The sequence below is a fragment of the Haliaeetus albicilla genome, chromosome 26, assembly GCF_947461875.1.
Source record: "Haliaeetus albicilla chromosome 26, bHalAlb1.1, whole genome shotgun sequence".
NCBI lineage: Eukaryota > Metazoa > Chordata > Aves > Accipitriformes > Accipitridae > Haliaeetus > Haliaeetus albicilla.
The window spans coordinates 16,059,795-16,083,869 of record NC_091508.1 but is presented as its reverse complement, the minus strand read 5'-3'; the positions used below and the strand labels follow the sequence as shown (position 1 = coordinate 16,083,869).

General features: G+C 56.9%; 2 protein-coding genes and 1 non-coding gene across 3 annotated transcripts; 2 read left to right on the top strand and 1 right to left on the bottom strand.

Annotated features, from left to right (window-relative positions):
* The first annotated feature begins 6 nt into the window (after positions 1-6).
* On the top strand, positions 7-6,048 carry COQ4 (coenzyme Q4). Its single transcript, XM_069772064.1, has 7 exons — positions 7-124; positions 296-466; positions 949-1,045; positions 2,736-2,838; positions 3,186-3,315; positions 4,202-4,295; positions 4,909-6,048. Exons 1-7 carry the CDS (start codon positions 49-51, stop codon positions 5,069-5,071), a joined length of 834 nt encoding a protein of 277 aa, XP_069628165.1. The 5' UTR covers positions 7-48; the 3' UTR covers positions 5,072-6,048.
* A 1,629-nt stretch (positions 6,049-7,677) lies between these two features.
* TRNAR-UCU (transfer RNA arginine (anticodon UCU)) lies at positions 7,678-7,767 on the bottom strand. Its single transcript is given in 2 exon segments — positions 7,678-7,713; positions 7,731-7,767. It is a non-coding gene; the product is annotated as a tRNA-Arg (tRNA).
* Positions 7,768-7,877: 110 nt separating this feature from the next.
* On the top strand, positions 7,878-18,193 carry SLC27A4 (solute carrier family 27 member 4). Its single transcript, XM_069772108.1, has 13 exons — positions 7,878-8,022; positions 10,737-10,903; positions 11,576-11,970; positions 12,614-12,772; positions 13,144-13,213; positions 13,323-13,414; positions 13,930-14,039; positions 14,468-14,677; positions 14,932-15,058; positions 15,240-15,377; positions 15,537-15,701; positions 16,116-16,262; positions 16,514-18,193. Exons 2-13 carry the CDS (start codon positions 10,743-10,745, stop codon positions 16,669-16,671), a joined length of 1,932 nt encoding a protein of 643 aa, XP_069628209.1. The 5' UTR covers positions 7,878-8,022; positions 10,737-10,742; the 3' UTR covers positions 16,672-18,193.
* Positions 18,194-24,075: the final 5,882 nt, after the last annotated feature.

The following is a 24,075-nucleotide window of genomic DNA, read 5'->3' as shown; positions in this document are numbered from 1 at the left end:
CCCCGCTCCGCCCCGCCGGGTTCTTCCGGGGCAGGCGGCGGCGTGGGGATGCTGCTGCTGCGGCGGACGGCGGCGCGGGTGGGGGGCTCGCTGCTGCGGGCGGGACCCGGTTCCCCAGGCAAGCGTCTCCCCCCCCCCCCCCGCCCCGCTCCTCCCCGTCTCCTGTCCCGGCCGTCCCCGTTCTCCGCGGGCAGCCCCAAGGGCGTCCGGACGGTGCCGGCCCCCGTTTCCCTGCCCGCGGGCGCTGGGGACTCGCCGGGCCGGTTCCTCACCCGCTGTTTCCCCGCAGGCAGAGCCTGTCTGAGCCACACCGAGCCGCGGACCCGGGATGGACGCAGCGGGGAGGAGGAAGAGGAGGAAGGGTGGTATCAGCTGTACCCCGGGCATATCCCCACCAGTCCGCTGCAGAAAGCGCTGCTGGCTGCCGGCTCGGCGTTTATGGCTCTCTATGACCCCTACAGACACGGTAAGCCGACCCGGGGCGGCCCGTTCCGCCCAGGGTCCTTATTAACGTCCAGAAAATCCAGCCCTGTGTCTCCTGGGAGTTTCTCAGGGGCCTTTAGTTCTCCCCCCGTTGGGTGAGCCATTTAGTAATGGGGCAAGTGCAGGGTTGAGACCTGGCCCAGGGTGGGAGGCTGAGGAAGAGAGGGGGTGAGGACCCCCAAACACCCCCCCCAGTGATCTCCTCCTGACCCCCTGTGATGCCCTGTTTCCTCATCTCGTTCCTCCTCGGTCCCCCCGGGGCCTCCTACATCCCTTCCTGGTGGCACTAGGGCAGAGCAGCCCTGCGGCTGAAGACCCGTGGTTTGTGGGGCTCCTCGCTCTGCCACAGGCTTCTTGCCTGCGCCTGGCCAAGGGGTTCGTTTGCCCCATTTCCTCACCTGCCAATCGAGGACAGCTGGGTGTTGCAAAACCCACTCTTGGGTCACTCTCTGGTCTCTCTTTCAGACATGGTGGCAGTCCTCGGGGAGACCACAGGCTGCCTGGCCCTACCCAACCTGCGAGACAAGATGAAACACCACCCTGAAGGTTACCGCATCCTCCAGTGCGTCCCTCCACATCCCTCCCTCACCCCATGGGTCATGGTGGGGAGGGAGATAAAAGGCCAAGCGTGTTCCTTGGGCTCCATGAAGGGAGGGCCCTGTGCTCCCTGGCTTGAAAATGGCACAGACATTTTGTTAGCTCTAACCCTCCAGGTTGTTTATTTTACTTTATTTTTAACGATGACAAGAGCCATGGCAAGTCTAAGGGCAAGAGCACAGCAGCTGCTGGGCCCAGCCCTATTGCAAGTGCTGCTGTCTGTCTGTTCTGCTTAGCTGCTGGAACTGGCAGGTGCCAATGCAAGGAGATGCAGCAGCAGGCGCAGGGGAGGAATGCATGGATATGGTGGGTTTTCATCACTGCTCAGCAATGGGTGAAACCCACCATGTCCATGGATTTCTCCCCTGCGCCTCTGCTGCATCTCCTTGCATTGGAGACTTCGTCTCTGCTGGTCTGCCTTCTCCTTGGGTGCCTCCGTATTTTCTTTCCCAGCACCTGCAGCATCTCCCCAAGCTGTGAAATGAGGCCACTTCTCCTGTCTTCCTTGTTAAGACTTGATCACTTTTGCTTCCGTGTCTGCAGGGACTTGTCAAGTGCAGCAAGGCTGAGGACCAGGAGGGACTTCATAAGTCTCTTATTAACAAAGATCTTGCTGCTTATTTGCTTGCCTTCTCCCTGCCGCTTGTATATCATTTGGGTTGTACTACGTAGGGGCTGGGAAAAGCTGCCTTTTGCCACATGTTTGTGCAGAGCAGCCTGATCTGGCTCCGGATGTTGACCCAGCAAAGCACACAGAGCACCAGGATGGGGCTGAGACCCAGAGGAACTGCCCAGGGACAGGGGACAGCAAAAGCACTGAGGGCTGGGGAGAGACGTCCCCATCTGCTCCTTTCCCCATGCAGGGATTTGCAGTGGTCTGATTTGCGCACACAAGTCTTATTTTTTAATCCCCCAAGCTGCTGAGGTCCCTTTGCCGCTGAATACACAAGGAAATGTCTGCAGGCCAGGGTGAAGCTGTTGCTAGTCCTGTTTATCTGCCTGGCACCTCTGCTCCAGGAGCAGAGCAGCTCCTGGATCCACTGCAGGGCTTTTATCATGGGAAGAATTTATCCTGTGCATGGAAATAAAAGGGCTTTTGTTGAGTTCCAGGGCTGTGGGGCACCCATTTGCCAACAACCTGGAGAGGAGACCTTTCCACGCATGGCTGCCACGTGGCTGGTGGTGAAAGCCAAGCCTGAGCAGGAAAGAAATTAAACCCGTGTTTAGAACAAATTCCCTCCCCTTTTTAGAGTTGTTCCTTTGAAGCTCTGGCTGCTTTGCAGGGATGCTAAAGAGCTCTGCTCCCCCAGGGCCAGCTGTTGCTGGGGGCTGTGCCTGGCCGGCAGCCTGCATGGCAGCAGCATTTTGGTGCAGAGGACGCGGGTGTTTTTCCAACCAGAGTTGCTACCGGGGTGCAAGATAAGAGCTCTTTTATTGCCAAGGCTTCATGTAGATCCTTTATGCAATTTCTGTCCCAGCCTCAGCAACGTTTGTAAGGATGGTGCTATCCCTGCAGTGAGCAGTCAGGATCTGTGCAAGGAAAATGCCCAGGAAGGGCAGAGGCAGGGGATGGGGGTTTCCAGGGGATCCTTTTCTCCAGGACCCCCCACTGTGGGTTTCACTGGGAGACTGACTCACCTGTGTTTTGCTTTCAGGGAACGGCCTCGCATCCGTCTCTCCACCCTGGACATGGCAAAGCTGCGGGGGCTGCCGGATGGCTCGCTGGGCCGAGAGTACATCCGATTCTTGGAGGACAACGTGAGTGTAGGGTTTCGTAGGGTGCAAATGGCTGTAGTTGATCCTTGTGCTGGGAGCACGGATGTGCTTTAGAGGGAGATTGGAGCCATGGAGGAACCTGTGGGGAACCCTCTGGGAACGAGAGGGAGTTGGGGAGATGGGATGAGATGCTGGGTGTTGAACAATGCTGGATGTGTCACCAGTGCTGCTCAGTCCTTGTTTTTCGTCTGGGTAAATGACACTGACCCCCATCATTGGGGGCTGGGAGATGTGCTGATGGAGGAAACCCTGTATTTCTGTGCATTAAAGAATGAGGCCGGAAACTTGAGGTTTGGAAGGGACTGAATTGGACCTCTTTGGGTTTGCAGAAGGTTTCCCCAGACACCCGGATGCCGCCCAAGTTTGTTGATGATGAAGAGCTGGCGTACGTGATCCAGCGGTACCGGGAAGTCCACGATCTGATGCACACCCTTCTGGGCATGCCAACCACCATACTAGGTGAGCAGCAGTGGGCTCAGAGGGCTGTGCTGCCAAACACCACTGACAGTGCTCGCCTGCCTCTACCAGGAATGCAGCAGGCTGGGCCAGTCAGAATCCTCGATCCTCAGGCCGGGTTGGTGTGCGGGGAGGTTTGCGTCATCACTGTCCTGTATCACTGGCTTTGTGGTGGCTGAGAGCCCACAGGATGTCATCTTTCCCCTGCTGGGAGATGCTCTGCCCAAGCCCCGGGTGCAGGCAGCCACTGGGCAGGTGGATGGGTGTTTGCTGTCTGGCAGGGAGGGCGGCACAGAGGGAGGGATGTTTCACAAGCTCTGAGTGAAGGCAAAGTGGGGGGTTCCTGGTTGCTCCTTATCTGCGTGTCTCCGTGTCCTTTGCCCTCATTTTGAGCCTGACTCAATAGCAAGTCGCAAGTCGAGCCTTGCTGGTGAGCCTGCAGGAACCAGCATGTCAGCTCTCCTACGCAGGCTTTGGCTGAGCCCTGGCAGCATTTGCAAAAGGTCTGTCCCGTGCCGAGAGATGGGGAGAGCTGCGTGGGGGATCCAGCTTTGGCAATCGCATTGCTAAAGATCTGCAGAGAGCTGGCCTGCCTGGGAGGTGTTTCCCAAGCTCATGGGTCATCAAATGCGGGGTGCTGCTCCCCCGGGTGCCCTGGGCCGTCCCCCTTGGGTGGGTGGTGCACAATGAGGCTCATTCTGGCACAGGATGAGGCCATGGCCAGACTTGGGAAGCATTCCCGAGTCCTGCCACGGAGGCGGAGGGGATGGGTGCATAGCCATTCTTGGGAAGGGGCAGATCGTGCAGCCTGCATTGTGGGACTGCACAGCGCTGGCTGGCCCTCGACCCGGGCACCCTGCCCGCTCATGGTCTTTCTGCTCCCTCCCAGGTGAAGTCGTGGTGAAATGGTTCGAAGCCGTCCAGACAGGACTGCCCATGTGTGTCCTGGGAGCAGCGTTCGGCCCCATCCATCTCAGCGCACGGTAGGCACCGGCTGATGAGGAGAGAGTCTCTGCCTGGGGGATGCACCAGCCTGGGTGATGCTTTCCAGTGTCCTCTGGGGACAAAGAGGGGACACTGCTAGATTGGAGGGGGGAGTCAGTCAGTGTCAACCTGCTGCTTTTTCCTCACAGCCCAGGGAAGCGGTAACAGTGGGAGGCATGACTTTGCCTGGTCACTGAAGCAGAACCTGATGCTTCATCTGCTTCCAGCACTGAATCTCCTGTGCCAGGCAGGAGGAGCAATGCCCAGGCCTGGTTGCCCTTGGCTGGGCATGTGTTGAGGGCCAGCAAGACCCTCACCACACTGGTGGCTGTTCCCTGCCCCAGCACATCTGTTTTGGTGGCCCAACACAGTTTGGGGATTGCAGAACCTGAGTTCTGGTCTTGGGTTTACTGCTGACTGTAACCTTCCAGGCACACCATCCTCTTATGTGCCTCAGTTTCCCCTGTGAGTTAAGCAGGAGGGGTGCCAGAATGGTAGAGGGGTACATGGGACATGTGGGTTTGGCATCTGCCTGCAATGGGGACTTAGAGAAGGAAATCAAAAACAAAACATGGAAATCAAAACTGTCACCTCCTGTATCACTTGTTCCAGAAACCTGCAGCTCCTGGCCACTGAGCTGGCTCCCTGGGCGATTCGGAGCGGGCGCAACGCCAGCTGTATCCTGAACGTCTACTACGAGCAGCGCTGGGAGCAGTCAGTGGCATCCCTGCGGGAGGAGATCGGCATCTTTCCTCCCCCAGACGTTCAAGTGTGAGAGCTCAAGTACAGGGAGGGGACAGGGGATCCCCGCTGCCCCTGCCACGCTCCGTGTCCATCTGCCCGGGAGCGCAGCATGGCTCTGCTACTGGCTGCCATGGACCCAAGGGCTGAGTTTTCTCCTGCCAAGAGCTGGCACCCTCCTGTTGCTAGAGGCCAAGTGACACCTTCCTGTGCCGTGACAAAACTTGACCCTTTTTGCTGTTTGTGATTCAGTGGAGGGATGGCAAGTCCTGCTGTGCCTTTGCCAGCTGGGTCTGGCTGCTGGCTCCAGTACTGGTGCTCCGAAATGCTGGGATGGGGAGGGAGCAGAGCTGCTTTACAACACACTGGAACAAACTTGGCCTTCTGCAGCTCTAGGGCTGTATAGGTAAATCCCTCCTCCCACCCTCCCAGGGGAGATCAAGATTTAAAGTCCTGGGGCCAGCCTGGACTGGAGCTAAACCAGTGATTTACAGAGCAGCCCAGGGGCAGGTTTGGTTTGTGCAACAGTGAAATCCCATCTTGTACTGGTGCCTAACTGGTCTCCTGACCTCATGCCTTGGAGACCAGGCAGTGTGTGATTGCATGCCTATGGGAACAGGCCGGGAAATACCTTTGGATATTATCCCTGCTGGATTGGCTGTTCAAGAGCCGATCCCAGGCTGCCATATCTCTCTGTAGTCCCTCCCCATCAAAAATGCTGAAATCCATGTGATTGCGCTGGGTTTTCAGTAGGAATTGTCCCCTCCTTGGGCAACAAAATGACACAATCAGGAATAAGGGGCTGAATCCTGGCAGCACAGAAACAGCGGCTGCTTGTGCTACATCTGGGAGCTGATTGCTGTCTGGATTAATTAAACGGGGCTCCATACTGCCAGCAGCTGGAGAGCAGAGCTGTCGGATGCAAGGGCAGAGAGCCATGAGGCCAGGGGCTCTTTGTACGTGTGGGTTTGCTGTTGAAGTCCCTTCTTGCTTAATAAAATTCATGGTGGAGCTTGTGGTTTGTAATCCCTCTCCTTCCACCCCATTTCCCCTTCTGAGGGGGAGATCTGATGTGAAACCTCACCCCTTTTCAGCTCCAGTGGGGTCTGCTGTTCTTTGTCTGTGGTGGTAGGTGACATGTATGGCCACACATCCCTGGGGACTGGGGCACAAAATGGGCTGCGGAGGCACATCTTTCCAGCTGGGATTTGGGGATGCTGGGCTGTTGAGTAGCTCCTTGCGGTGGTCATTGCAGAAGGGCCTGGACAGGGGAAGATTGAGGTGCGGAGCAGGAGGAGGGCGAGGCTGGGGGCTTCCTAAAGTGATCCTGGTTCCCAGAGAGGGAAGAGGTGCTCTGACACAGATCCTTTGGTGGCAACTGGGGGACATGGCATTGCCCTGCTGTGAGCTTCACCAGTCCTGTCCTAGTCTCCCATGGGATGCTGGAGCAGGTGGGCAGGAGCAGGGGCTGATGGTGTGACCAGGGGTTAGAGTTGCTCCATCCCAGGGGGCTGAGCAGGGGCAAAACTGGGTTTGGGGCTACGTTTAAGAGCAGACACCGGGACAGAGGGATGGGCTTCTTTCCTGGGCTCCCCCAACTCCCCATCTTCAACTTCTCCCTCCACAGCCCCCCACCAGCCAGACTTTGGGGTTTTCTCCAAAACCAGGCTTATGCCTCCCCTTGGCGTCCAGAGTTATTTCAAGCAGATCATAAAGAACATCGTATAAATACATCCTTCAGCTGCTGGTAAAACGCACGGAGTGGAGGTTGTCCTATTGCGGTGGCTGAGATGAAAGAAGCATTTGGCCCTAAAACAACCTGGAAATGTGCTTTTCTGCATTGGAAACATGTTGGAGCCTTGGGGTGGTTAAACTGAAGGGCAGTGAAGATTTTCTGCTTCCAGAAGCTGTGAGCAGCAGTCAAGGAAACATGGGAAATGATGGTCATGAGAGAGGGTTTTGCTGCACTTTGGGTTATTTAGCACGGCTGAGCAGCGCTTGGGCTGCTGGCGGCTGTTGTGCCGCCTTCGCGCAGCCTCGTGTTGCTTGATGGGCTGGTGCCAGCATTACAGAAATGGCCCATAATGTAATTTTAAACTCTATCTGCTCAGCTGGATCACTTAACGGCCACCGCGGCTCCTGTTCCTCACAGCTGTCACTTGTCAAGTCTGTGCAAAGGAAGGCAGCGGTGGGGAGCTGGGGTGATTTTGGCAGACACAAGCCATGTGAAAATGCTTTTTTTGGGGGGGGATGTATTCGCTGTGGACAAGTGGCAGCTCCACCACCACCACCAGCAGCGGTCCATGCCTGTGCTGCTGGGGCTGTTTTGGGGACGCGATAACAGTAACTACTAAAGGAGGTGATGCTGCCGTAGAACCGCGCACAGATCCGCTGGGATCGATGCACATTTATTAATCTCCAGGAAGGCCGTGTCCTGGAGCTCCTCTCCCTGCCTGGGTCTGTCCCCTCACCGCCGGTACCCGGGCCGCCCCTCGCCCCGCTCCGAAAACGGGGCTCCCCGCAGACTACCAAGGGCAGGCGGGCTCCTGCGCGGCGGCAGCGGCCGGGGGCGGCGGCTCCCCCGGCCCGTTGACGGTCGTGGAACCCCGAGAACGATCGCCGCGCCCCGGCGGCAAAATGCGACTCTGGTGGGACTCGAACCCACAACCTTTGAATGACTCCCGTCACCACGCTAGAAGTCCAATGCGCTATCCATTGCGCCACAGAGCCCTCGCTCTCCCGCGCCGCCCTCACCGCCTCTTCCCGCCGCGCCGCCCCGCGCCCCGCCCCGCCCCGCGCCCCGCCGTCGCCCGGGACCGCACCCGCCGCCGCGGGGCCGGACCGGTGGCGCCGGGCGGGACTACAACTCCCGGCGGGCCGCGCTGCGCGCCCCGCCCCGCTCCGTGCCGCAGCGGCGGGCGGGCCCCGCTCCCGCTCCTGCTCCCGGTGCAGGTGGCCGGGCCGCAGCGGACGCCCCGGAGCCCGGTAAGAGCGCGGCACCGTTTTTCTCTTCCGTCACCTCCCGGCGCCGCTCTGCTCCGCCGCGGCGGTCACGCTGCCTCCCCGCGGGCGGCCGGGCGGGGCCGCCGCGGCCCACGGTCTCCTCATGAGTCGTCCGCGGCCCTGCGGGCGGTACAGGGACCCCTCAGCCCCCCGGTCTCCTCATGAGGTACCGGCACCCCTGAGCCGCTCGGTCTCTTCATGAGGCGCTGGGGCCCTGCGGGCGGTACCGGGGCCCCGCAGCCGCCCGGTCTCCTCATGAGGCGCCGCGGCCCTTCCCCTCAGTGGGCTGCGGGGCTCCTCCCGCGGATACCAGCTCTTCCCGGGCAGTTCCGGGGCCTGGCCGGGGTTGGGGAAGGAGGGTCCTGGCTGCAGCCCCGGTGAGAGGCCCTCATGGGCCTCCCGGTCCTTCTAACCCCGTCAGAGAGAACCGGGGCTGAGCTGCTCTCCCTCCCTGCTGGGGCTGAGCGCACCGGCCCCGGGGAAGGACGGGGAAGGTAAAATGGGGGGACCCTGTTTCATCCTCCCCATCCTTCCCCGGGGCCGGTGGGCTCACCCCCTTTACCCTGCCCTGGGGCAAGTGGGGGGACAGGTGCCTCCCCAGCTGCTTATGCTGGAGAGATGCCTTTGGGGTTCTCTCGGCCCCTGAAGCTTGACCATTAGCGCTGGGGCTTCTTGGAGCCCCGTTGCCTGCCTGTTGTCCCCCCTGTGACCGGCTCCCCAGGCTCTCCTTGGGTCTCTGTGCCTCCGGGTGATGGATCCCTGCGGTTTGCCTTCATGCCCGCTGGCTGTGGAGCTACAGGCAGGTCTTAATTTCCTCTGTGCTGATGCAGCTAGACAAGATCTGAATCCTTAACGGCAGGGCTGGAAGTCTCTGGCAGTAATGCACTGGTTCTCTCTCAGCGGGAGGCACGGAGGCACCGGGCATGCTGGTATGAAGCAGAGAGGCAGAGGTGCAGTGTGAGGCAGAGATGCGAGCAGAGGATAACGAGGGCCTGTCTGGGCCCGTCTTGCCTTCAAGTGGGAGATTAAGCACCTTGCTGCCCACACAGAGTGTGGCTCCCCCACCACTGGCTCTCCATGTCTGTCTGCTTGATGTGAGCTTGTAACGAAGGGCCCAGGTCTTGGCCAAGACATAGTAGTTTGATGGTGATCTAAGAGTTTCCCTGTTTAGCTGCAGAGAGAGGCTCCTAGGCAAAAATGCAGTGAGTCCTGCCCTGCTAAAAGGCCGGTGGACTGTGTTGTGGGACCTCAGGCCTGGGAGGTGTTGGGTGGAGAGAGCTCAGAGGCTGCTGGCATGAGGAGGGTTCACTGGGCAGGGACTGCAAACTGGAGGATGTCTCCAGGCCTCCACCCAGGAGCAGCACCTTGCACTCTGGTGCATCCCTCCCTGCTGCTGATAGCGCGGCTCAGAGGTGAGACAGCCTGCATGACATGCCAGGGCACGGTGACCACGTGGCACTGCCTTGGCTCCCACCCTGCCAGTATCTCTTGCCAAATCCACAGAGGCTCCCCGGACCTGGGGGAACTGCACAGAGCAGAGGGAAAGCCACAAGTGTGGCTCCTGGCCCCGCCGGTTGTGGCAGAGCCCACTCAGGGCTGCCAGCTTCAGAGCAGTGAGTCCACCTTCAAGAGGGAAAAGGAAATTATGTGAGTGTTTCCTTCCTGTTTGGCCTGCATCCATGCCACGAAGGACCAGTTTTATCTAGGAGCCCTCGAGCTGTGAGGGTCATATTGCTGTCACTTTCCTCTGCCCAGTGCTGTCACCTGAAAAGAGCCTGTGCTTGATCGTAGTCTCCTGTGAGTCTCAGAGCCACATCTGGGGTGTGTTTGGGATGGGGACAGAGGTGCTTTTTGGGGGATACCAGAGACTGAGTCACTGTCCACAGGTCATGGGGCGGGGGGTCTGGCAGCAGACAGCAACAGCCCTTGTTCTGACCACTCCAGCCTGGCCAGGGCATGCCTGTGCGTGCCTCATCCCCGACCAGCTCCGGCAGTGTCTCCTGCAGAGCCAGGCCAGGAAACTGCCCACCGACACGAGGGTTTGCAAACAGGAGCAGAGCTCAAAGGACTGGGTTTCCTGTCCCTGTTCCTGTCTGAGCTGTGTCAGGGAGTGTGTGAAGCTGTGCTCTCCCACCAGCCGTACTGGCTGTCCTGAAGCCAGGCATGCAGGAGAGCTGATGCTGCGGGCCTGGGAGACCTGGGTTATGGGGACAGAGGGATCCCTGGAGTAGGGAAGAATTTGGAGCTGGGCTTTGCCAGGCTGGGAGTGAGGGGCTGAGCCAGCCCTGCCTGGCATCACCCTCGTGCCTGCCAAACATCTGTACGGGGTCTCCTGCCAGGACTCCGCTCCCACATCCATGAAGTGACTTAATCCTGCATCTTACACTGCTGTGGCACGGCCGTGCCCCTGGCTGGTGTGCAGGATGTGGCTCCCCAGGTGGGAATGGCTGGGCTCTCAGCTGGCACTATGCAGTGCCATACTAGTGGCTTAATTGGAGGCCATCTCAAAGGTCTGGTAAAGTTACATCTGTGGGAGCTCTGGGCTGCTGGGTTACAGCCTCGCTGCCAGGAGGAGTGATGACTCAGGGACCTCATCCAGGAAGTTGGGGGCTACTAACGCAACCCCTGCCCATGGGTTCATTATCGCCAAGTCCGATGTGCATGGGTTGATGACCGTGGTTTCTCTCTCCTCGCAGGCCACGATGCTGCGTCTGGCTGCTTTTGCAGCGCTGCTGCTGTTCTTCAGGGTCAGTCTGGAACTGTCCTGGATTCAGGCCATCCCTGCTCTCTTCATCTTCTACCTGGGATCCGGTGGATGGGACTTCTTCCTCATATTCATCAAGACAATACGAAGGGATGTCACGTAGGTGTCCTGGCTGGGATGGCCCAACCATCCACCCTCCCCCTGGCCCACTGCTCTGCTCTAGCATATGTGCGAGCACAGCCCCCAGCTCCTTGCACACCCCTGGGTTTCTGCTGGCACCTGGCCCAGCTGGAAGGAGATCTCCCTCTGCCGCACCCAGGCGGCTCCAAACTCTCGGGCAAAGTTTTCACAGGAAAGATAGATTTCAGCTGAGCTCTGAAGTCTAGTGACTGTCCTTGTACTTCACACTGTCCCTAAAACTGCTGGCATGGCACCAGGTGCCTGTGCAGGGTCACTTCTGAGTTGGTACCAGGCTGTGCCAGCTCCTGGTAAGGATTTGTGGGGAGGGAGTGGTGGTACCTCTTGGAGAGCTCCTGAGGCTCAAAGATGCCCCTTTTGATCGGGGACATTCCTGTCTGCAGCCTTCCAAAACACATCTCTCCCTGGCCTCCATCAGTTCCTCACTATAAGCATCTTTGCAGATGAGCTCTGCCTATGTCCACACAGCTCAGGGGAGCACCCAGAGTTGCTGCTGACCTAGAGTAGGGCCTGGAGCAGTGCTGGGCTATTGCAGCTCCTAGGAAGGTCCTTGTGCTGTGCTGGCTTTGCTGGAGGAAGTGCTTTTGCAGGGGTCACTGAGTAGCTGCCCTCTTGCTCCCCTTCCTTTGGCAGCACGGGGCTGGTCCTGTTGCGGGTGAAATGGCAGGTATGGAGGCATGTGAAGGAGAAGAACACAATTGCCAAGATCTTCCAGAAAACCGTGAACAAGTATCCAGAGAAGACAGCGCTGATCTTCCAAGGCACAGGCGAGAGCTGGACCTTCCGGCAGCTGGATGAGTACTCCAACCGGGTGGCCAATTTTTTCCATGGCCAAGGCTTCCGCTCTGGTGATGTGGTGGCTCTTTTCATGGAGTCACGCAATCAGTACGTGGGGCTGTGGCTTGGCTTGGCCAAGATAGGGGTGGAGACCGCCCTCGTGAATTCCCACCTGCGCATGGAGGCCTTGCTGCACTGCATCACAATCTCCAACTCCAAGGCTGTGGTTTTTGGTGTGGAGATGATGGAAGGTGAGGGGCAGGCAGACGCGTCAGGGGTGCTCTGAACTCAGGGAGGGGCATGTCAATGGATTTAGTGCTACTTTCCTGCCCACCACAGAGCAGGGATCTGGAAAAGAGGGGACATTTGGAATGGGATCTGTTTTTTTTTTCTTGTTGGTCCCTTTGGCCACTGGGCAGGATCTGGAGTTCAGTGCTGTCTGTCTCCCAAGCAGGCCAGCCTGGGTGTCCTTGTGCCTCTTGGGTCCATACCCTGCATGGAGCACTGGGCTGGGCCAGGCCTCCCCTTGCTCTTCATGGCTGTTAGCCACATCCCTGCAGCACCTTAGCTCCAGCTCCTCATGTGTTTCAGCCCACGCCTCTGAGATTGACAGTGTCAACAGACCTCTTGGCACCAACGAGGTTTTGGCTGGGGAGAGGTGGAGAACAGGATCTTCTGGTCCCTGAAGAGGCCTGGGCTGTGGCCCCGGCATCTGTTAATCATAGGAATGATATCCACATGGGATGGTTGTCAGCCCTTTGGGGACTCTGCCGAGCACAGCGAGTGTACTGTTACCTGGGGCAGTGTCTCCCTGAGACTGTCTGGGAGGGCAAGGGGTCTCTGTGCTGTATCTACCCTGCGGTCTTTCTCCATCTCCCCTCTTTACTTTCTCAGCAATTCAGGAAGTGCAGCCCTCCCTGCAGAAATCTATCGATCTCTTCTGGTCCGGGGAAGGAAGCCCCGAGTCCACGCTTCCTGGTGCGAAACACCTGGACCCCCTCCTGCAGATGGCCCAGCGGCACCAGCCACCCCCCCCTGATAAGGGCTTTCTTGGTACGTGGTCAGCTCTTGGGGGCCAAACTCATGGTGGTATTTTCGTGGATCAGCTGGTTACAACACCAGCAAGAACATCTGCTTGGGATGCCGATGGCGGATGTCTGCAGCAGGGCCTGGGGTGTTTGGGATGGGTATGACTCTGGTGTCTGAAGGCCAGCCCTGTGTGGAGCAGTATCCTGTCATGCCCTCCATGTGTCCAACAGACCTGATCTGCCCGGTGTGGACCCAGCATGTTCTTGGTGCTGTCACATAACAAAGTTTTGGCTCAGCTGGCACGAGCAGAGTGTATAAATTTGAATTGTCTCCCTCTCCCAATTCAGCCAGCTCCTAGATTGGGTATGTGACCTTGTCTCCTCATTGCTCTCCAGATAAACTCTTCTACATTTACACCTCTGGCACGACGGGGCTGCCCAAGGCTGCCATTGTGGTGAACTGCCGGTAAGGCTATGGGCAGGGACTCGGGGGAGGACGGGGCTGAGCTCTGCCCTGTCCTACCACAGTGCCTCTGGCTCTGCTGCTGACATGCCTCTTGACCCTCCTGCCCCAGGTACTTCCGCATGTGCAGCTTAGTTTTTTACGGTTTTCGCATGAGACCTGATGATGTGGTGTACGACTGCCTCCCGCTCTACCACGCTGCAGGTAATGCGTGCCATATGGAGCCCTGCATGCCAGGACTGTCTCTCCCCCTCCTGAGCCCAGGGCTCAGGCTGGTGTAGCAATGATCTCCATGTCGAGGAGGAGCTGACTGCTGCTGGCAGCGTCTGACCGAGGCTTTCCACTTTTTCCCTGGGAGCCAAGAATTGATCTGGCTGACCTTTGGAGCGGGGAGTGGGGGTGTTATCCCAGCTCCTAGCCTGGCTTTGGAATAGCTGCTCCTTATTGCTGCTCCCCATGGAAAGTCAGGGGGAAGGGGAAGTGGTACCTGTCTGACTGGCTGAGATGTGCTGGGATGTCTAGGTGCAGAGTGCTGCCCCAGATCTCAGTGCCATGCGTCTCGTCCCTAGTGCCTGTGGTCCTGGGGCCTTTGGCCAGGTGAACACCCGTCTGTTGTGAGCCAGCGCGTGGTGTCCACCTTGCCCTACCAGGCCTCTCCCTGAGCTGGCTGGGCTGGAGGTGTCTGGGGACTGAGGGCTCCCCTGGCTGCCTCTCCGCAGGGAACATCGTCGGGGTTGGGCAGTGCCTGCTGCAGGGCATGACGGTTGTCATCCGCAAGAAGTTCTCGGCCTCACACTTTTGGGAAGACTGCGTGAAATACAACTGCACGGTGAGGCTGTGAGGCAAGGGGCCAGCTGGGAGTGGGGAGCAGAGCCTGGGGATCTGTGCCGTGCTGGGGAAAGCCCAGCTGCTAAAAGACGGGGAGGCCTGGACTGTTTCTGCCTGTCCATCCCAAACCACCTTCCAAGGTGGTGGGGCTGTGTCCTTCCCACCTGGGGTGGTAATTCCATGTGTCCAAGCCCTTCCCATGCTCCAGCATTAGCCAGGAGGTCTTGGATAGGTTTCACAGTCTGGAGGGGAGGGTTAATGAGGGAACGGCAGGCACTGGGTGAGCTAGCAGGACTCCTGGGTCTTACTGCGGCCTCTTTAGGGGACTTTGGGCATGTTGTGCCATTTCTACCTGTTCTGAAGAAAGTCCAAACAACCTGGGGCCTGGCAGAGGGGTCCTAGTGAGTCTTTCCTCTCCATCCCTCCCAGATTGTACAGTACATTGGTGAGATCTGCCGCTACCTGCTGAACCAGCCATACCAGGAGGTGGAGCGGCAGCACCGGGTGCGCATGGCGCTGGGCAACGGGCTGCGTGCCTCCATCTGGCGGGAGTTCATGGCCCGCTTCGGCATCGCCCAGGTGGCTGAGTTCTACGGGGCCACTGAATGCAACTGCAGCCTGGGAAACTTTGATAACAATGTAAGGCCCCACCATCCTCCCCATGTCCCAGAGGGTGCCTGCTGGCCTGGGCAGGGTTGGAAACCCAGATGGGCTGTTTGCTCCTGGTTTCTTGCTTCAAGAGGCTTGGCGTGGGTTGCCATCCACCTGGAGGGGTTTTGGTTGTTGTTGTTGTGCAGTGCCAGCTCTGTGGTATCCTCAATGCTCGTGAGCAGTGGGCTCAGGGCAGGAGAGATGTCCCTGCTACCCACAGCTCTGAGCTCTTCCTCTTCTAGGTTGGGTCATGTGGCTTCAACAGCAGGATCCTACCAGGTGTGTACCCCATCGGCTTGGTGAGGGTGGATGAAGACACCATGGAGCTGATCCGAGGGCCAGATGGCGTCTGTATCTGCTGCAAACCAGGTGAGGGCAACCACAGGGATAAGTCTCCTTAGCCCTGTGTTGAGTCTTTTCTGATACCTCAAGATAATTTACCTAGGTTTGAGTCTCTGCTCAGTTAAACCCTGCTAACCCCATTAGACAGCCTTTTTGCTTGGGTGCAGGTGGTTGCTGCTCCCCTTCATCCCCTCTTTTCTCCCTGCAGGGGAGCCAGGGCAACTGGTGGGCCGCATTGTCAAGAGCAACCCCATGCAGCACTTTGACGGCTACCTGAATCAGTCAGCCACCAACAAGAAAATCGCCAGGGATGTGTTTACAAAAGGGGATGCTGCCTATCTCACAGGTAAGACAAGCAGGACCCTTCCATCCACTGAGAGCAGAGAAGGGTACCTGGGTGGGTGTGGAGGCTGTCCCAGGCTAGTGGCACTGCCCTGAGATGTTCTAGGGCAACTCCTAGCCCCTCTGACACCTAATTTTTTGCCTATTCCTCCCTTTCCTGTAGGGGATGTCCTGGTGATGGACAAATATGGCTACATGTACTTCCGGGACCGCACTGGGGATACGTTCCGCTGGAAGGGGGAGAACGTCTCTACCACAGAGGTGGAAGGGACACTGAGCCGGATCCTCAACCTGGCAGACGTGGTGGTTTATGGGGTGGAGATCCCAGGTAGCTGAGAGGGAAGAGGACGATCAAGGGAGGCAAGCGGGCCTTTTGGAAGAGGCTGGACCAAGGCTCCCCATGGGCGAGCTGGGAAGAGGCCGCTGGGGATGTCCCTAGCAGGAACCAGAGGGTTCCCTCCCTTTCTCAAGCTTTGGTCTGATTCTGGCTGGTTTGGAAGGACCCTGTGTCCTTTCTGGACAGGCTGCAAGTGCATCCTCTGGGAGGAGGTGACCGTGACCGCAGGGTGTCGCTGGCAGCCTTAGCCACAGGGTGGTGACACAGCCAGTGACACAGCTGGACATGCCAGCACTTCAGTACAAAGCAGAGTCTGTGCCAGAGGCCTTGCTGTTGTGGGGCAGAGGGAGATGATGCTACAGGGACAGTGTGTCTGAGTGCTCTCCCTTCTTCTCTGCCTCTTAGGGATTGAAGGGAAGGCAGGAATGGCAGCCATCGCTGACCCGGAGAACTCCTGTGACCTGGAAGGCTTTGCCAGCGAGCTGAAAAAGGCCTTGCCACTGTACGCGCATCCTGTCTTCCTGCGGTTCCTGCACGAAGTCTCCAAGACAAGTGAGCTGCGGCATGTGCACTCACACTGGACTCAGAGCTGGGGGGAGCCTGAGGGGGGAAATGTGGTTATGGAGACCACTCTGTGGTAGGGTCAGGATGGAGCTCCTCTGCCCCATACAGCCCCTAGCAGGTTCCTCTGGTGGTTTGGAGGTGTGGGGGTGCAAGGCCGGGTCTGGGGCGACACAGGTGCAGTGGGGATGGGAGCATGTGCAGTCAGTGACCACTCATTCCTCCTTCTCTCCCTGCTCTAGGCACTTACAAGTTCCAGAAGATGGAGCTGCGGAAACAGGGTTTCGACCCCACGCTGGTGAAGGATAGGTTGTACTTCCTGGACTCCAGGCAAGGCCGTTACCTGCCACTGGACCAGGCAGTGTTTGACAGGATCCAATCGGGACAGCAGAAGCTGTAACCAGTGGGGGTCAAACAAGGCATCTCCCCAAATCCTGTAGGGGAGAGGGGGGCAAGGCAGGCACTGGGGAAGAAAAGGTTCAAGGAGTGATATAAAGGCACACTAGAGATTTTATTTGACAAGTTTTACGGATAATGGTTTGGGGGGAACGCAGGGGGGACTGAGGGGAGGGGGATGGTTACATACCAAAGCATAGACTCATTATGGCTTTATTTTCTACTTGGTACAGCAGTGGTGGTCCTGTGCCATGGGAGGGGCAGGGCCCTGGCCAGTTGAGGAGGGGTGGGGTGCCCCTGCCATTCCACTTTGCTTTTCCTGTATTTCCCTCCCTTTTCCTGCCTGCAGCAACCCTTCCTTGTGAAGGCCATGAAGGGACCAGTGCTGGGCTCTTTCCCCACTCCTCCAAGCAGCCAGCTCCTCCTTGGCACAGGGCCCCCGCTGGCAGAGGGAAGCTGGGTGCCAGGCGCAACCCCTGCCCCCTGCGTTGCCCCACTGGTGTTTCTGCTGTGAATCAGGGGAGCAGGGTAGTGCCAGGGTCGGGAGAGGGACAGGGATGTGTTTCTGCCTTGCTCTCTCCTGGGGATGACATTTCTTTTTTCACAATCACACGCACATTATATTATATTATATATATATATATATATTATACATGCTGACTTTTTTTTTTCCCAATCTTAATTTATTGTCTGTACTTTTGAATGTGTCCTGGGTTTGTGCAGTAGGTGGAGGGATAGCCCAGACCTGTCCTCTCCTGGAGAGCCCTTTTCTCTCGCAGGGAGATGGGACGCTCCTCTGGGACTGATTCTCCTCTTCCAGTGTGAGTGCAGCTGTGTATGTCCTTGTGGCCTTGCTCCATGGTGAAGGACATGAGCGAACCCCATTATCTTGTGGACACTTCTCTGGGTCTCTTACTTCTACCTTTTGTGGATGCAGCCTTGTTTTGTGCACCTTCCTTGCAGAAAGCAGGTGGGAGAGTGGGCCTGGTTTGCCTTTGCTTAGACGTACTCAGCACTACGGAGCAGCTCTCGGGGCTTTCCTGCTGTGATGTCTGTGCCCTGAATGCAGGAGGCAGCTTGCCTAGGGGAGAGGAAGTCTTCAGGAGGGTGGTCTCTGTGAGAGCCTGACTTCACATGCTCTGCATCCCTTCCCGCAAGAGCCCTCCCTGTCTCCACCGCAGGAGACAGGCCCTGAACTGAAATGTCCATGTTAAACACCTGACTTGCGCTATGTAAATTCCCCACATTGTGTCTGACGTGAAACAGCCTTAGCAGCGATGTCCGATTCCAGTCCTTGGAGACCATGCAGAAACGTCTGTTCCAGAGAAAACTCTTGGTTGGGGTTTCTTATTATTCTTTTTTTTTTTGATGATTTGTTTTCATGCTTTTAGCAGGGTTACTCCTTAAAATGACGTCTGTCTTTTGTGATGGCAGGGTGTGTCTGCTCTTCTAGCTGTGCTTCCACACCAGCGTACCTGCCTGCCCCAGTCTGTCCTGTCCTCATGATTAAATGCGAGTATGGGCTACGCTGGAGTTTCCTATCTCGTCCTTGTCCAGTCCTGCTGTGTGTGGGGAGGCAAGGGACTGTGCTGGTTTGGGAACTGGGAACTGCCACTCCAGAGCATGACCTCCCTGTGCAGACTTTAGCTAGCCTTGGAGCAGGGGGAAGCAGTCCTCTTGCTGCTGGGTTTGATGCCTGTGTGAAAACAACCTATTGATGAGACCCTCCCCAGACCACTCCACCGACTCCCCACTCCCCCTTTCTCCTGGTCTTGTTCTCAGCGTTGCCATCCCAGTTTGTCTTGGCCCAGTTCTGGTTTACCCGGGCATGTCTGGCTCCTCTGCCCCTTTCCTGTTCCCTCTTTCCTCTTCTGCTGCTTCGCTCAATATTTGGCCACATTCAACCTCCCAGCTCCTTTCTGCCTCTGTGGATAAGTTTTTTGGTACCCATTCCCCTTCCCTTACTGCCAGAACCATCTTTTAGACCCTCTGCATCCAACCCTGGGGACAGGAGAAACTGGCTCCTTCATGGTACCCGGGTACCAGGGGGAAACGTCTTGCGTGAGCCTGGGTGAAGTGTGTTGCCTGGTGAGACACACCATGGGAAAAGCGCTGGAAATTTGCATCCATTATATACCAGATGCAGCGGCGGGCATGTTCAAAATGATGGCTTCTCCAGCATCTCGTAAGCTAAAAGCTTTAATTTTAGTTTTTCGGTCCCTTGGACACAGTGACCCTGGGGCAGGCCCAGCTTGGAGCCAGGTGAGGATGGGGGGTGGCAGAGCAGTGTGGTCCAACACCGCTCCTGGAAGGGTGCAGCTCCTGGGACAGCCTCTGTCCCAAAGCAACCCCCCAGCTCGGTGGAAAACAGGCTTCATCCCCACAGCCCTGCAGTGCCTGTGGGGTTCAGCCTTCGAACGAGGTGGCTTTGCCTGCGGGGGGGGGTCCCCCAGCCTCGGGGGGCTGGTGCAGGCTGTGCAGTGATGGCTGCTGCCTCTCTGCGGGTGCTCCGGTCCCACTTTCGGACGCTGTTCCTCTCGCAGCCGCCGGTGGAGGGCGGGCTGGGCTCGGCAAACGTCTCCCCTCAGGGGGGACCGCTTTAGGGGCTCCCCTGGGGTCTCACGGCCCCCCCAGGGGGTTCAGAGCCCTGGGAAGCGGAGGGAGGGGAGCACAGGGCGCTGGGAGCAGGGAGAAGGTAACCCAGGCAGGGGACAGGTCAGACCCTGTCTGAGGTGGAGAAGATGTTTTGGGTACGGTCCAGCGTGAGGCCAGCGGCAATCCCAGGCGCTGGCATTCCCCTCCGCTCGGGCTCCTGACCAGAGTCTGTGCCTGGCGGAGACTTCGAGGTCACCTCGTTGTGCCAGGCAGGTGGTGGGCAGCGACCCGAATTGCCTGGGCTCACCCAGCCCTCTGCTAAAGGGAACGGGTGAAAACTTGGCCTCCCCGCAGTCAGTCCTGGGGGTCGTTGTCTGGAGATGGATGGTTTGAAGTACAGGAGGATATAGGAGCGTGCTCTCCCTTCCTGGAAGAAATGGCCGTGCTGCCCTGCACACAAAGCCGCTCTGAAGGAAGAGGGGCCGCAGGGCAAGGCTCAGCGCTGTGTTCCTGTCTGAGAGCATGTTAGGTTAAAAAAGCCAAGCAAATCCGGCATTCAGGGCACTGCCTGTTAAACACAGATGCAAATAGCTTTGGAGGCTTATGGAAGTATGGCTGTTATTTATTTGCAAGTAAGCCCATCCAAGTGGAGACTGGCTTGTATTGTTGGGTTTTGGAGATGGATGGGGATTATAGGCACAGCCGAGGCCCATGCAAGGAGCAGGATTTAGCCCTTGCTGGTGCTGACACAACCGAGGGGCTGGGACCTGACCAGAGCGTAGCAGGGGCCTCACCCCGAGCCCCGCGTTCCCGGCCAGCTGTGAGTGGGAGGAAGGTTGTAGTTGCAGGGTGGAGGCAAGAGAAGCAGGACAGGCCCCCCCCGAGGTGAAAGCTGCTGTTCCGGGGAGATGGAGATGCTGAACGACTGAGAAACAGCTCAGCAAACTGCACCGGGGGCACTGATACACAGGCCTTCGATAGGGGAGACCTGCAGAGCTCAGCGGTACCAACGGAGCACAATGCTGTGCCAGAGAGCTGGGGCGTGCACGTACCACATACGCACGCCTCTGTGCCGGATTTCCCAGGGAGAGGGGAGCCCCATGAAGGTGTGCTTGTAGCTGTGAGTTATGCTGTAAGGAGCCACCCTGCCTGGGGATGCTGATGGCAATGCAGCGTTGGGGGGGTTAAAACTAGCAGCTCTGGTCCCCACTGGAGATCTGGTGGCTCATATTCGCGCTGTTTGTCCTTACTGAGGAGGGTTGTGTCGCACTTGGCAATGCTTCAAGACTCCCTGCAAAACCCAGCTACACCAATTAGAGTTTTTCTGTTGGCTGTCAGCTTTGGGTTGAAATCCTGGGGCCTTTTTAAAGTCCCAGCTCCTCTGGAAAAATGAAGCCTAGGTACAAGTGTCTCTGAAGCTCTCAGCCCAGGAATACAAGTGCAAGTGCAGTACTGAGCCCGGGATCAATGCTGGGACAAAGCACTTCCAGCAGAGAGGTGTTCAGAAAGAAGCAGCCAGTGCTTAATCATAGTCTGATTTTTTTAAATTTCTTTTTATTTGTGCGATTTTAAGGAAGACGCTAATTGAATCCTCTTTCTATGATTAGAGACACCTTGTGAGACTTATCTCACTCCTTTGATCAATACGCTAGTCTGGCTCAACAGCTGGGTATAGATAAAAGTACTATATATAAAGTATGAGGTATTATTCTTTTTTAATTAAAATACTTAAAAGCTGTTTGCGTGAGGTTAAGAAAACATTAAAATCCTTTCCTGGGTTATTATTAGCCTATTAATTCAAGCAAAGCCAAAGAGCTTTACAAACCAAATGTACTTTTCACCATGGAGATGACTGCTTCTCCCAGACCCTGCATCCTGGACAGTGACAATAACATTAAGAAAAAATAATGCTGCAGCTTTCTCTCTGATCATAGTCTCTTTCTAGCTCTAGGTCCAGCTCAGCCAGACCATGCTTGGTGTGCAAAACTGGACCATATTTTAGCCTAAATGCAGGTGGCAGCTTTGCAAGCTGCTCAGGACCTTTCTGGGTGAAATTAATTTCTGTCGCTGAGAAAGTCTGTGACAGTCTTTAACACTGCATCTCTCCAGCCTCCTCCTGCCACTCTTGGTGTGCTGGAGTCTTCCCAAACAATGACAGCCGCCTGCTCCTCCACACGCTGGCGAGCTAGCTTTGCCTTTAAGCAGCGAGAGGGAAATATTCTGGACTAAAGAAGGGACTATCTTTTGGTGCACTCCTTAGAAATGGAAATATGCGATTCCCCTGAGTGGTTCCAGTGTAACCACGAGCGGGGCTGGGGACAGCTTCTCCCCCTCCAGTTTGAAGGGGCTGTGTTGCAGGGGATTCCATCAAAATTATGGTCTGTGGAAAGCGCCTGCATCTTGTCATGCTGTGTGCAGATGGAAGGGATGGCAGCTTTCCTCTTTAGAGCAGAAAGGCTTCACTAGGGAAGAAAATGTCTTCGGGGCCATTAGCTACTTCGCTCCTGCACAGCACAGGATGGCCAGGCTGTGCAGCAGGGTGAGGCTTGGAGAGCAGGGGACGCATCCTGCTCTGCTCTTTTTGAGCCTGGCCCGTTTCAGTGGCAAATCTGGCCTTCCAAAATAACCCGGGATTTGACCCTCTTTTCTCCTGGTTGATTAAAAATCCCGCCCATAGGCACAGATGATGCCAGGCCAGGCTCTGGGAGAGCTTTGGGCAGCTGGGGTCATGCAGTACAGGCTGGCAACCCCGGGAATCGCAGGTGATGGCAACTGTCCCAGGCTGGGGCATCCCCCTGCTCAGGAGGGGTGTCGTTGTCCCGACCTCCCCAGATCCCTTGCCAAATGATCCCAGGCTTGTGGAGTGGGATACGATCCTTACTATGACGCATCCCCCTCCTCGGTGTGGCCCTGCCTTCCTCTAGCCCCATCCTCGAGGGTGCTGAGCAGCCGTCCCTGGGGATGCCAGCGTCTCACCAGCCTGAGCAGGAGTCGGGCTCTGATCCTGCCCTGGAGGTGACACCTCCCACAACCCACACGGGGCCCTGCGCACCCCCAGCGCTGTGCCAACGGGGCCAAGGAAGCGAGGCCGTCGACGGCCTCCCTCCTCGCCTCCGGCCATCCAAGTGGCCTCCGGCTCGGCCGCAGGAAGAGGCTAACAGTGGCGGTCCAGCCACCTCCTCAGCTTTGAGTATCAGTTTCAGCTGTTCTGAAGGTTAAACGCCTGTTTAGAGCTCCCTATTGAAGGTAGAGCCGGGGGTGCGGCATTGTTCGGACGCCCTCCCGCTTTGTCTGGCCGCTTTCAGGGATGCCCTGAATGGGAAGCGGCCCCCCCAGCCCAGCACCCCGGCAGAAGGGCTCCTGGGGGAGAGGCGCTTCCTCCCGCCCTAATGACATTCAGGCCTCCATCGGTTCAGCTCCCGCTTTCTTTCTGCTGCAGTTTAACCCGGGCACAGAGGCCGGGCTCCATCTTACTGATCTCTGCTTGACACCCAATTACCACATGAATGGGAGAGAAAGGCTGCAAAAGGCTTTAACTCCCACTGACCCTCCTTCCCCTCTGCCTGCTTCCCCCTCTCCCCATCCTACCCCCTCGCTTTTCTCCAGCGGAGGGAGTTCAAAACTGAGACGGGGAAATCAAACAAAGCCCCGAGTAAGGAAACCCATTGTCGCCGCCTCCGCGATGGCTCCCCTTTCCCCAGCTATTGTTCCCCTTGAAGTTTGACTTGCTGTGTGGAAGGATGCGAGCAGCTGTTTGTGCATTCCCCTGATGTTTTATTGAAAAATAATTGAATCGTCAGTTTGGGGCTTTCTGATAAAATGTTTCCTCGGAGTGCTGGGCCCCACTGTATTTATAAACTACATTTCCCTGTAAAACATGATGGCGACCTAAATCGTTTGCTCCAGAATAAACCCTCAGCGGAGGGATGGAGGCATGCCCCTTCTGCACTCAAGGGGAGAGAAAAAAGCATGCAAACTGCAGGAAAAAAAAAAAAAAGCCAGGACTGAGACAAAAGAAATTAAACCCTCTTTATTGCCAGGCTCAATTTCCAACCTGTTCTTTTGTTTGGCACAGTTGACTTTGCGGGAGGGGAAAGGCGGGTGCAGCCAGAGCACCCTGGTCGGCTGCCTTGTGCCCTGCATAACCCAGGCGAGCACCACAGCTACCTAGGGACGCCTGGTCCTGCCCAGTGCCGTACCACGGTTGGGACCAAGTAAGGGATCTGCCATGGAAGATTGGGTATAAAAAGAGAAGTTTAGCTTAAGTAAAGCACAGTGACACATCCCTGGGTTTGAATGAGAAGACGGTGTGTTACAGCAAAGTGAACCCAGGGTACACATTCAAGGCAGGAGCCTTGTTTTTAGCTAGTTTTGCTTTATGTACCTGTTTATCAAATACCATCAATGTTTACAGCACTTTAGAAACAACAATGTTAGCATTACACTTTATTGAGGAGATTATGTGCTTGCCTTCCCCATCCCCAAGCATATGCCAGAGAATTTGTGATGCTCTGATTTCAGCACCCAGCACAGAGACGGGACTTGCTCCTCAGCCAAGCACACGATGTCCATAAAAATGTCCCCCATATCTCACGTGCTCGCTGACTGTATTTCCAGGGCAATTGTTAACAGTAACCAGCTTTGAATGCTTGAATGAGCCAAATTGGTATTTATGATTACTGTTCTCTTTAATTTCTTTTTGCTTTTCTGGGGAAGTACTAACACTAAATCTGTAATATTTTGTTGTATTTCTGTAACTCGGGAATCAAGATTCTTTCAGGAGCCAGTTCTCCTATTATTTGGCCTCATAAAT

Excerpts from the sequence above, each read along its gene's own strand:
- COQ4 (XM_069772064.1), top strand. The coding sequence starts at position 49 with ATGCTGCTGCTGCGGCGGACGGCGGCGCGGGTGGGGGGCTCGCTGCTG. Across the intron at positions 125-295 it reads ACCCGGTTCCCCAGGCAAGC|CCTGTCTGAGCCACACCGAG; the intron begins GTCTCCCCCCCC and ends CCGCAGGCAGAG. Across the intron at positions 3,316-4,201 it reads CATGCCAACCACCATACTAG|GTGAAGTCGTGGTGAAATGG; the intron begins GTGAGCAGCAGT and ends GCTCCCTCCCAG.
- SLC27A4 (XM_069772108.1), top strand. The coding sequence starts at position 10,743 with ATGCTGCGTCTGGCTGCTTTTGCAGCGCTGCTGCTGTTCTTCAGGGTC. Across the intron at positions 12,773-13,143 it reads CCCTGATAAGGGCTTTCTTG|ATAAACTCTTCTACATTTAC; the intron begins GTACGTGGTCAG and ends ATTGCTCTCCAG. Across the intron at positions 15,059-15,239 it reads CTGTATCTGCTGCAAACCAG|GGGAGCCAGGGCAACTGGTG; the intron begins GTGAGGGCAACC and ends TTCTCCCTGCAG.